We start from the raw sequence: 13,358 nt of genomic DNA, 5'->3' as shown, positions 1-13,358 counted from the left end.
TCTGTCAGTTAAGTTACCGTATATAGTGTATGATATCGTATATGGTAGCATGCCACCTATGGTAGCACCCGTATTTATTTTTCAAGCACCTGAATGGCCCTAAATAGCGAGTGCTACTACAAATGAACTTCGTGCATACTCATTTCCACATGAGCGTCACGTCTCGTGGCTATTTTCACTTCATTTCAAGTGAAAAATATGTCCTGATGGTTGAAGAATTGTTTATTACAAAGCCATTTATTAGAATAATTGTAGCAGCAACATGTTCCTGGTCAAAAGAATACCAATCCTTTTGTTTTCCATTTGGTAGTAAAACATAGTTGTGCACTGAGTCTATACACTGAGTCTATACACTGAGTCTATACACTGTACTTTGCAAGATAAAATAGTCAAAACGCATGAAACCATTGAGCTCAATTGAAGTGATTGTCTATTAGATTTGATAAAGTACATATGCACACAAAATACAAAAAAATACATTATAAGCACTTAAGACTGACAAAGATACACCTATCTTCCTACTGGATTTGAACACGGTTGAAAGAAGTCACCAGATATGCTGGTTATTGGGTTAGCTAACTAGTGATACATTCATAGTGGTTTGGAATAACTTCCTGCGTAAAAAGAAATGTGTACAATGTAATGGTGAAGACCTGTCTCCTTAAAGTTGATGAAATGAAGCACAAAAGATGGACACAGGTAAAGAGAAGGCATTCAAAATGAATCTGTACCCAGTGCTCAACGTTATTGCATAACAAATGTTACATCCGAAACGTGACGTGAGAGGAATACCAAACAAGTTCTAATACATTTAAACATTTGCCTCCCTTTTTACAGATAAATATGTTAAATACATTCCATGTGTGTATGCAAAGAACAGCATTATTAACCATGCAAATAACATTTTTTAAAAACACAAGTGGATATTGCACACCATTTCCAACTAGTCCTGACAACTCAGCCCTCTTCTTGGTCAACCCCAGAGCAGGAATTTAAACATATCCATTTGTCAGAAGGTGAATCCAGTTATCCCTCTCTCAGAAGAACCCGGGGTTCGTGTGCTCTATGACGCAGCGTCTGCAGTGGCGCCTAACGAATCGCAGTGCCTCTGGCGACACCTCACAGTCCTGTACGTTGAGCAGCTGCAACTCGCAGCAGTTTGCGGCTATGGCCCGTAGCCCTCGACCCGTCACGCTCTCGCACGCCCTCAGGCTCAGCCTCCTCAGGCCCTGGCAATACAGTGCCAGCTGCTCCAGCCCGCTGTCTGACACCAACGGGCACTTTCCTACGTCCAGGGACTTGAGCTTGGGGCAGCTCCTGGCCAAGTGGCCCAGGCCGTGGTCCGTGAGGCCCTCGCATCCCCGCGCGTTCAGGTAGCGGAGCCGCGGGCAGTAGCGAGCCACATAGCGCACCCCCACGTCAGTGATGCGGCCGCAGTGGGCCACACTCAGGTAGCGCAGGCAGCCCTCCAGGCGGGCCACCTCGCGCAGGCCGAAGTCCCCCACCAGGCGGCAGTCGCTGAGGCTGAGCTCCCTGACGGAGGGGCAGTGCAGAGCCAGGTGGCGCAGGGCTTCGTCAGTGAGACGTGTACAGCGCCGCAGGTAGAGGTGTGTGAGGCGGGGGCAGTGGGAGGCAATGGTGCGGAGGCCCTGGTCCTCCAGGGAAAAACAGTCAGTCATGTCCAGGTAGTGGATGGAGATCTGCTGGCCATGCAGTGGAGAGAGCTGGACTGAAGCCTCCTGGGTGAGGCTGATGCAGGTCACCTTGGAACAGCCTGGAGGAACAGGAGGGGTATGGCTTATGACAAAGATAGCAATGATTACCTCATGAATGACAACAAAAGCCATGTAATCATAACCGGTCTTGGTCTATAACTTCAAGCAATTTACATATTTTGTTGTCTGACCATTCTCTCTTAGTATAGGATACGTGATTTCCTTATTCATTGTAGTAAAGTTGCAGCTATGTGAGAAAAAGCCACTTGAGGGTGCCAAAGTAGAACCTGCTATATTGCCTAACTGTAATTCTTGAAAGATATGACCAAATTCAGAATGCAAATAACAATACATTTGTCAGGGGACCAATATTTTCCAGCAAAATAAATACATCTTCATTTCATTATTCCTACAACCACAACCATTCAAGCCTACTTTTACAACAAAGACTTTACTTCCTCTTTGTCACCAAAGCCTAGTCAAAGTCAATGTTTTTTGTTGTTGTGCCACTTCCTTAATGAAAGCACCAGACTAACCTTCTTACTCCTGTTGAGGTAAAGGAGTCCAGCTTTCAAAGCTAAGTAGGTCTTTTCTCTCCCACTAGGGACCTGATGGCTGGAAGAGCTTCCATACTCCTTTAATGTTTTTCCCAGCTTTGGGAGAAAAGCAGGACTGAAATGAATTTATCTTTAAGGAAAGTTCACAGATGTGTGTGATGCAGGGCTAGCCTGCACATTAGGCAAGATTAGGCAGCTGCCTAGGGCTGCAGATTGACAAGGGCGGCATTTTCCGAGCTAAACTTACCAAGACGCACCTCCAACAACACATAATACCTCACATAATTCTGCTCAAAAACAATGATAATGTTTCTCACCCAGTGGCATATGGGCTATTTAGGTGAGCGCTGATGCCGCCCCATGATATGCAGTGCCCACTTTGTCAATGGTAGGGGCACAAAATATTTAGCTTGTCCATGCCCAGTGCGCCTCTCCAGGGTGCTGTTGGCGAGACACACCGCTGTGGCGCTACACCAACTTTCCATCAAGAAATGATCCAACATAAAGCATGTAGCCTATAGCCTACAATATAAAGAGTTGTGGCATTTTCTGTAGCCTACAGGCTGGAGATTACATTTATGGCAATGTCATGAGACAGACACGTTTTACATCCTGCACATTTCTTCGATCAAATAGCCCAGTGGTCACCAACCTTTTCTGAGACAAGATCCCTTTCGCAGTCAAAGCAAGCCGAGATCTACCACTCAGATATTATTTTAAACATGACTAAAAAAATGTAACATTAACTTAATAAAAACAGTTCTGTAGGAATGAGGTTTGTGCAGTAGGCCTGGCCTGCCAATATTGTTATTCTCAGACCATGTTATATTTCAAAACTCAAGCTTTTATAACAAAATAGATCAGTTGGTGTAGCACTTGCGAGGCACAGCTCAGCATAAATTGAAATAATTTGCTTTTTTATTTTACTGGACTGATGCTACCTGCATCTGATGGTCATGGTTCTTTCAAGACAATTGGGAAAATAAAAATTTGAGGTCAAATCATGACGTCAGTGATCTTCAGGTCGGAAAGTCGGAGCTCTAGAAAGATGCCTGAGTTTCTGACTTGGAATTCCAAGTTGGATGACCGTTAAAAACATTTTTCCCAGTCAGATCTCGTTTTTTCCGAGTTCCCAGTTGTCTTGAATGCACTGAATTCGGAAGTCAGAGAGTTCCGAGTTGTTTCGAACACGGCATTAGTCTCAGCGGAGGGAAGGAGAGAGAAGCAGAGGGTCCGCCTCTCACGGTCTCTGCTCTCTCCTTCCTTTCCTCTGGTGAGACTGACCAGAGAGAGGGGACACCGTCTTCCACCTAATGGCGAAACTCGAGTTGCACCGCATCAGCCTCATGTACAAATTCATGTTGTTCCTATGACCAGAGAAAGTGAAATATTCCTTGATATTAAAATAGAGACGACGAAATGCTAATAATAATAAAAACACAGGGCTATCGATAGCCTACACTTAGCTACTCATTCATTGCAGTTGCAGCGCTAGTGGAAGTAGGGAGAAGCGCGTTTTATGTTTTGTAATAGTGTTGAATAAAAACAGTGTTGACAGTGCTGAATTAAAACTTAGACATGAACTCACTCAAAACAGCAGTTATTTGCTGTATTCTTTGACAGTCTCTCTCTGGTCATGGTTTAAAAAGTTATTAAATCTTACATAGGCTAGTATCAAACTTTGCTGTGGCCGGGGTCGTAGAAGCTCAAGGCATGGTGATGTGAGCTATCCGAATTGACAAAGCAGTAGGCGCATTCAATTTAGCCACAGATCTCCTGGTCTGCCCGGTAGGTGGAGTTTGTATTTTCAGACCAATTAAATGGTTCAAAATGGGAACACTTTGCCTACCCGGTGGGCAGGGCTTCTGAGTCAAGAGCACCTACCGCCAACAGCGCTGCACTAATAAATAAATAAAAAGGCGCACAAGCATTTATTGTTGGCTTTTCTACAGAAATGTTTGGTGATCAAAATCACGATCGCAATCGACCGGTTGGTGACCACTGAAATAGCCTAACCTAGTGCCCAATCTAATAAAAAATGTTATTCGATGTGAATATGACATGTTAACAAACAATATATCCTAAAACAGGACAGGTAAAAGTAAAATGTACAATATGGAATGGAAAATCAAGCTACTCAGAACTGCTGTCCGGAAGTTTCACCCCGTGGGCTAAATTGTCATGATAATAAGTGGTATTTGTACATTTTTGACGAGCTGCATCATAGCGAAAAACAAAATACTTCTGCATTTCCGCTGTGTAAACACATGGAATCTCATTGCAAATAGGCTCAAGATAACTCCTGATAAAGTTTGGTAGCTGATGCAGAGCTTAATCAGTCAAATTGAATAGTCACAGGAATCAGGACTAATAAAGCAAATGCAACTGCCTGTTTTACAAACGATATGCCTACCACATGGATGGGCATTCATTAAATTCCATTGCAGGCCGACAATTACTTTAAATAACAAAAATTGCATTATGACAGTCCTTCTCAAATAGTGGGACGCACCCCCCTGACGTGACCCCGGGAAACATGCTTTTTTTTGCCGCAGGGAGTAGTTTTTTTTTTGCACCGAACAAGAGCACAAAGCACAGAGCAGGAGATATGAAGTGCAGATAACAAACCCTTAAGAGACACCATGGAAACATATTTAACAGGGATGAAAAGAAATGCGGCGAGAGACGGAGATAATGAGACAAACGTAAGTCTCCCGAAAGCTAAGACGAGGAAATATGACGAAGCGTATGTACCGCTTGGCTTCACTGTGACTACGGTGGGAGAAGAGGAAAGACCGGTATGTTTACTGTGTCTAAAAATGTTGGCAGCGGACAGCATGAAGCCAAATGAATTAAGGCGTCACTTAAAGACATTACACCCCAATCACGCTGATAAGCCACTTGAGTTTTTTCAGCGAAAACGTGCCGAATATTGCCAACAATCGTCCCGCTTTGTGAATGCTACTTCAGTAAACCAGCGAGCACTGTTAGCATCATATAAGGTGGCGTACCAAATTGCTCAGTGCAACAAACAAAAAAACTCCATAGCAGAGGAGCTGATACTGCCTGCAGCATTAGACATGGTCTCTGTCATGCTGGATGACGCAAGTGCTGCAAAAATAAAAACTATCCCTCTGTCCAATGACACTGTCGCTAGACGTGTATAAATGACATTGCTAACGATCTTAAAGAACAGCTGGTAGATAAACTCAAAGACAAAAGTTTTGCCTTACAGTTCGATGAAGCAACTGACAGCAACAAAGACTGTTTGTTTATCGCTTATGTACGTTTTGACATGACAAACTCCCTGTGTGAGGATCTACTTTTTTGTAAATATGTCAGAGACAGAGCCACAGCTGAAGAGCTATTCAAAATGCTGGACTGCTTCCTGACTGAGAATGGGCTAAAGTGGGAGAACTGCATTGGTGTTTGCAGTGATGGTGCACAGACCATGGCAGGGATGAGAAAAGGACTTTGGGCACTCATCAAGAAGGCCTCACCTAATGCTGAGTGGACACACTGTGTTATACACAGAGAAGCACTGGCATCAAGGCACCTTTCCTCTGAATTAAGTGAGGTTATGACTGACATTGTAGGTGTAGTCAATTTTATAAAGACCAGACCACTAAAAACAAGAGTCTTCTCTGCTATCTGTGAGGAGATGGAAGCTGAACATCAAGCTGTGCTGTTTCACAGTGAAGCAACGTGGCTGTCACGAGGAAAAGTCTTGTCCCGAGTTTTTGAGCTCAGAGAGCAGATAAGAATGTTTTCGGAGCAGGAGCACAAGTATGACCTCGCAGAAAAATTTAGTGATGAGAACTTCCTGGCAAAACTGGCCTACCTGAGTGACATATTTGGAAAGCTAAATGAACTAAATCTACAGCTTCAAGGGAAAGATAAACACCTCCCTCAGGTCACAGACAAGATCAGCTCTTTCACTCGAAAGCTTGCAATGTGGGGCAGGCGACTTGATGAAGGAAATACTGATTGATTCGAGAACCTGCATGAATTTGTTGACACTACTGACTATGATGCTACCTCAGTGATTCCATATATTAAAGAGCATATTTCATCACTGATGGGATTCTTTAAAAAGTACTTCCCTGAAAACAGTTCCCAATATGACTGGGTGAGAGATCCTTTCAATGCACCAGCTCCAATTGGTTTCAGCTCTGCAGAGGAGGACCAGTTTATTGATATGACGTCTGACTCCACATTGAGACTGAGGTTCACATCACAGAATGAGTGAATTCTGGCTGAGTGTAGAGAGGCAGTATCCACTCTTAGGGCAGAGGGCCATGGGCATTCTTCTTCCTTTTGAAACATCTTATCTTTGTGAGACTGGCTTCTCTGCTGTTGCTGCACTGAAGACCAAGTACAGGTCCCAGCTAAACATTGAGCAGGAGCTGAGAGTTGCAGTATCATGCTTCAAACCCCGTTTCGAAAAGCTGTGCACTGCAAAACGTGCTCATTGTAGCCATTAATCCTGACTTCCTCATTAAGTATTTTCTGTTACAGACTAAAAAACAATGTTAATAAAGTTATTCTTTGTTGTAAGTTGATCTATATTTCTTTCTTTATTCTTTTTTTGTTTTCTTTAATGTTAATAAGGATACAATGTTATGCAGAGGTGTACTTATAACAATTTTATAGACAAATTATACTATTTACAGTCGCGGCGGAAAGTTGGGGGGCGCGAAATGTTTACTTCTTCCTAGGGGGGGCGTAACAGAAAATAATTGAGAAGCACTGCATTATGATAACGTTGTGCCACCAGTAGGAGTAGTAACACCAATCATGGTAACACTAATGAGACATTTTAGATAAAATAGGATTTTCTGAAATGGCTCAAATCTAAGGTCATCAATCCTTTAAAAAGTATTTACTAAAGTGATATGGTTAACAATTTTGCTCACAATGTTATTTCCCTTCATTTAAATTGAGTAACACCAAGTGACATTTTGGATTTAGACACCAAATTATCAACGGAATCCTCAAATTTATGAGATACTAAATTAGTGATTAGCTAGCAATTGTCTTTAGACCCCTCCCCCGATAACAGTTTGCCACTGGAAAGAATGCTCAAGGTCCTTGTATAACTTTGTAATGAGTGATTTTCATGGCGATAACAACAATGACATAAAACTGAGGGACACAAATTATACTAGTATATTTTAAAAAATCTTAATAGCCTTCTTTGTTTTTATTGATCTATACAATATATGAAATACTTTTGTTCACATTCTACCATTCAAAATAATAAATAGATATCTCAAAATCCCCAAAACATGTCACTACAACTCAAAACATCACTTCTGGGACAAGCAAAGTTTTGCAGTATAAAGGACTTGGATTATGTATTATCATTCATAAACAGTTCAATAAAAACAAAAACATGTTAAACATGTTAAAGTATTTTTCATGGTTGCAAAGGCAAGGGACACAAATGCCACTGTAAATCAATAACGACCCCTATAATAACCGCAGGAAACTGGGCATTCCTCTGGTATACGATGTGAAAAACAATAGGAACATGTGTGAAGCATTTGCATAAAAGATGATTCATCACTCATTCAGTCTCCAACCACTTCTGAACTGAACGGGTCCCCAACCTCCCATTGTTACCTGAGACGTTGAGGTGCTCCAGGTTGGGGCAACGGGAAACCACCTCGAACACGGCCTCGTTGGAGATGTTGTAGCAGCCGGCCACCTCTAGTCGGCGCAGCTCCGGGCAGCACTGAGCCACCACATGCAGCCCCCGGTCAGTGAGCCTCCGGCAGCCGCTGGCCACCACTGTCTCCAGGGTCAGACACACGTTGGGGGTGTCCTGACACAGCCGGTGGGTCAGCACCCTCAGGGCACGGTCGGCATGGAGCAGCTCGCCTGTCAGACGCACGGTGCTCCACAGGCGCGGGTCCCACGCCATGTTGTACCAGCGCCGGCACACCCGTGCACAGCAGCACAGCTGATTGGTGGGCAGGTGAGAGAGGATCTGCAGAAGGACATGATCAGGGAGGAGGTCGATGGGGGCGTAGTGGTGACCTTTAGATTGGCGGGAACGGGTCTGGGTGCCTGGCTGGGGGTGCACCATGGCTACGGTCTCTGCAGAGCCAGAGGGGGAGGTGGACTCATGGCCATTGATGGATAGGGCTGGGGAGGAGAGGGAGGGGGACTTTGGGGGCAGGATGAGGCCAGGGCTGGGGGTGCTCAATGTCCGTGTGCTGCGGTCTGAGTCTGAGAGAGAGAGAGAGAGAGAGAGAGAGAGAGAGAGAGAGAGAGAGAGAGAGAGAGAGAACAATCACGAACATAGTTCATGCTACCATAGAGATATGTCATGTCAGAGACATTTTGCAGCCTGAGAAATATTCAAATAAATCCCATGCGCAAGTCATTTGCCATTTTTCTTATGTTCCCCATAATCTCATTGTCAAGAAACATGTGTTACTGTAGAACACTTTGTCTTACCATATTTACACTTTGAAAATGGTGCAGTCCATTTGATATTGTTCAAAGCCCAAAGCTCCAGCCATGAGAGAAAGGCATAAAATGTGGTACCTATCAACTGGCTTTTATTAAAGCTTTCGGCACAGATGGTGCCATGCAGTCTTCTATCATCAACGGATAACACAAACTATAGGGTTACCATGGATCTCATTATCTTGTTTTGGGATGTTTGTGTGAAAATGAAGTGTCAAGTTTATCTTGCATGCACTTGTACAATGGTCACAGGGCCTCTTCATCAGATAAACTTGCTCTGTTCAAAGGCGGCGGTTAGGGAGTTTGGTGCTGTGGTCGGCGTTGTATGGTTGGCCCTATGTAAACACTGAGGCCCCTCCAGACTGCAGATGTGCGCTGATTGCCGCCGTGCCGAGGGAAGGAGGGAGTACGATGTCTCCGGTTGAAGCCGTGAGAAGCTGCAAGCTGGATCCCATCACCGTGGCGTGAGAGAGGAGGATTCCCCCACCTCCTTTTTGGCCCTGGAGCTGGATCTGATTCCTGAGAGCGACCCATCACACTGGGACACAGAGTGCTCTCCTCCGATGCTATCATCGGGTTTGCACAGAGTGATTGTAATCATTGAAAGCCCCTTCAAGGAAGTCGCTAAGAATGATTTCACCGTCACCGTCCCGGTGTGGGAGCCTGGAATCATTATCAGCTAGAAACAGGGAGAATCTCAATTGCATACTTCTTGCATCCTCTCTCCTCACCTCTTTCTCAAAATCCAATGGAGGAGAAGGTCAGAGGGGAGGGACCTCTGGCTTTCTCATCCAGTGGGTTTTGAGAAGGAGACAAGGAGAGATGACGCGAGGAGTATGCAATTGAGATCTTCCCTTAATATGATACCTCTGACTGGGACACTGACACAATTGCGTGATAAGAGTGAGGAGGGGGAAATATGACAGTGTATAAATCTAATCTCCTCAGTTTTCCCTGCGTCGAGTCTCCTACACAAATATAAACACTGGAGAGTGTGGGAAATATTTTCACCATTTGATACCCCATGATTATAAATGGTTTCCCGAAAGTCAAACAAATGATGAGTTTTGGATGATCCACCTATATGAGGCATATAGGGGTTATGGCTCGACTTTGGTTCTTTATGAGGGGGAACAACCCTGATATAAAGCTGCAGCTCGTTACACGATGTAACGGGATGTCTAAAATCAAGCTTACAGCCTACTGCATTCAAGAAAAGTCTCTACAGTGTAATATATCATGCAGTATACAACTAGACTGTAGCATTGGGTATGTCCAAATTTAGAGGGGATTTAGAGACAAAATGGGGACAGGCAGACAATGTCTGTCAGTTATGTAGATTTATTTATGTAAATGTGTAGATTCTCAGAGACAGAGTACACTGTTTCTACATACTGTATGTCTGTTGCTGCATGACAAACGAACATTGACCCCGCTAATGCCTGTTAGTTAGATTTGTGTGCGAGCAGAGCACAGACAGGCGGACAGACAGACAGCGACCCTCCTAAAGTTTGTCACGTAGATTTGGATTCCAGACCTGACCTGAGATCAGACTCCTCCTGACCAGGTTGTGATGACATACCCAGACTCAGGCCCTCTGGGAAACATGATACAAGACTACACAAAGTGAAAAAATATGTTGACTCAACTCTCACAGAGGCTTCAGAAAACAACTCAAAACTTAATCTCTGCCATATAGAATGCTTTAGAGAAAATGTAAACATGTATAGAAAATAACACTGCTTGGAGGACTAGGGAGGACCCTAGTCGTGGAAATGCTTACGAAAGTCCTTAGTCTTATTCCTTTATTTCTTTTGGATTTGTATGAACACATCATTAATGCAGTCAAATTGGGCAAAACACATCTCATTCAGTGTTGGAGCTTTCAGGTTGCGGGTTGGGTTGGGGGTTCTCAAGAACTAGTGCTGGCCTTGGTCTGGTCTGCATTTAAATGCTTTGCCTATTCTCATACTGGGTGGTCCATTCATAGTGGGTTCCACTTGATACACTACATTACCAAAAGTATGTGGGCATTAATATCATGGGCATTAATATGGAGTTGGTCCCCCAATTGCTGCTATAACAGCCTCCCCTCTTCTGGGAAGGCTTTCCACTAGATGTTGGAACATTGCTGCAGGGACTTGCTTCCATTCAGCCACAAGAACATTAGTGAGGTTGGGCACTGATGTTGGGCGAGTAGGCCTGGCTCGCAGTCGGCGTTCCAATTCATTCCAAAGGTGTTCAATTGGGTTGAGGTCAGGGCTCTGTGCAGGCCAGTCAAGTTCTTCCACACCGATCTTGACAAACCATTTTTGTATAAACCTCGCTTTGTGCACGGGGGCATTGTCATGCAGAAACAGGAAAGGGCCTTCCCCAAACTGTTGCCACAAAGTTGGAAGCACAGAATCATCTAGAATGTCATTGTATGCTGTAGCGTTAAGATTTCCCTTCACTGGAACTAAGAGCCTAGCCCAAAACCATGAAAAACAGCCCCAGACCATTATTCCTCCTCCACCACACTTTACAGTTGGCACTATGCATTGGGGCAGGTAGTGTTCTCCTGGCATCCGCCAAACCCAGATTCGTCCGTCGGACTGCCAGATGGTGAAGTGTGACTCATCACTCCAGAGAACGTGTTTCCACTGCTCCAGAGTCCAATGGCGGCAAGCTTTACACCACTCCAGCCGACGCTTGACATTGCGCATGGTGATCTTAGGCTTGTGTGCGGCTGTTCGGCCATGGAAACCCATTTCATTAAGCTCCCGACGAACAGTTCTTGTGCTGACGTTGTTTCCAGAGGCAGTTTGGAACTCGGTAGTGAGTGTTGCAACCAAGGACAGATTATCTTTACGTGCTACGCGCTTCAGCATTTGGCGGTCCCGTTCTGTGAGCTTGTGTGGCCTGCCACTTCGCCGCTGAGCCGTTGTTGCTCCTAGACGTTTCCACTTCACAATAACAGCACTTACAGTTGACCAGGCCGCTCTAGCAGGGCAGAAACTGACTTGTTGGAAAGGTGGCATCCTATGACGGTGCCACGTTGAAAGTCACTGAGCTCTTCAGTAAGGCCATTCTGCTGCCAATATTTGTCTATGAAGATTGCATGGCTGTGTGCTCAATGTTATATACCTGTCAGCAATGGGTGTTGTTGAAATAGCCAAATCTCCTAATATGAATGGGTGTCCACATACTTTTGTATATATAGTGTATATGTGACATGTGGAACTTTAAACAACACCATGTACAGTGGACAGAGCTGGAGGCATTCCCAAAAGTAGGTCCAACTTGTGGTTACATGGGTTTCTTTCAAGTGGATTTCATTGACAATGCCATATTTCATGAACACCCAAGGGATTTCACTGTTCAAGGAAAAATGCCATCAATTTCAGATTTTGCATGCCTGTATAAATAGTTGCAGATAGTTGCTTTGAGCGTTGGTGTTTATTCTAGCACTTCATAAATATTGGTGGATTCCTGGTGGATAGATTGTGTTTAGGCAATGTTGATCTAACATAACCAGGAGATACATACAACATATCCTGACATCTTCTGGTGCAAATAAATCAAACCAATAAGTCAACAGAATACTTTTCAGAATATTAAAGATGTCATAACCAGAACATCTATAAGAAGTTTATAATGTATATGCATATACCATTCATTTTGATGGATAAACAAGCCTTGGTTTAATCATCCAAATCCTAACTGATACTATGGATTTTGCATGCAGCAGACATGGCCAGCTGCCACTGGCCAAGGAGCATCATACAAATTGCGTAATTACACGTCACTCACTGATCATAAGAACATTCCGAGCCCAGAGAATCACAGTGATCCTAATTAGGCTACATTTCCCCCATAGCTCCTATACACGCTTTCACGCAGCTGGTTGGAAAAGTTAAACGAAGGCAGCTTTTCATTTGTTTTGTTTCACTCTATTTTGAGTCTGAACACCTGAGTTTCTTTTGGAGGATACACACCTGAGTCTCTTTTCTCTCTGTAAGAGACTAAAGTTATCAACTAAGGCTCATGTCAACTGGTTGATTGAGCCAACTGCAAGTTTTAGCCTACAAGCATGATGTTGAGTACAGTGGTAGTTCAAATCTTTGCGATCTGTTCTTTGCAAAACCGAACTGTTTTGAAACCCTCTCTACTTTTACTGTTTGCTGAGGAAACAAAAACTTCAGCCGACTTGATCATTTCGTAACTTTGATTGAAAACAAGAGTTTTACGAGAAACTGTTGAGTCCAACCTCGGCGTCAGTCAAGCCTCGGTAGCCAGAGCATGACTTATAAAAGTTGAACTTTCATCTGCGGTTCTATGCATCGGAAGGAATAGATCCTGGAAGTGTCTTCAAAGCCCTTCGCTTCCATCCCAGTGGTGAGAGATATACGTACTGCCATTAAAAAACATACAGACACTTATTTTGCCAGTCCAAGTTCAGTATTATTCTTATGGAAACCAGCATGCTGGGCAAATAAAACAAGTTAGACTCTAGACATACACAAATATGCAGACAAACAACAGACAGACATAACACAAAGATCCAGCCAAAACAAATGACCTGAAACATAATACACCCAAGTTCACCGGGTAAAAGATCATAACACAA

General features: G+C 43.9%; 1 protein-coding gene across 1 annotated transcript in view; it reads right to left on the bottom strand.

The window, feature by feature from the left end:
- Positions 1-205: 205 nt before the first annotated feature.
- LOC311147208 (F-box/LRR-repeat protein 7-like) overlaps positions 206-13,358 on the bottom strand; it is a 39,441-nt gene continuing 26,288 nt past the window's right edge. The window contains exons 3-4 of the mRNA XM_084183847.1: positions 7,898-8,506; positions 206-1,774 (exon numbers count right to left, since the gene is read on the bottom strand). Of these exons, the coding sequence (XP_084039973.1) occupies positions 1,038-1,774; positions 7,898-8,506 (1,346 nt within the window). The 3' untranslated portion in view covers positions 206-1,037. The remainder of the gene's footprint in view (positions 1,775-7,897; positions 8,507-13,358) is intronic.

Source organism: Coregonus lavaretus, assembly GCF_964263955.1.
Source record: "Coregonus lavaretus genome assembly, chromosome: 2".
Lineage (NCBI taxonomy): Eukaryota > Metazoa > Chordata > Actinopteri > Salmoniformes > Salmonidae > Coregonus > Coregonus lavaretus.
Note: the sequence above shows the minus strand (reverse complement) of the source record. Positions and strands in the feature narration are given on the sequence as shown.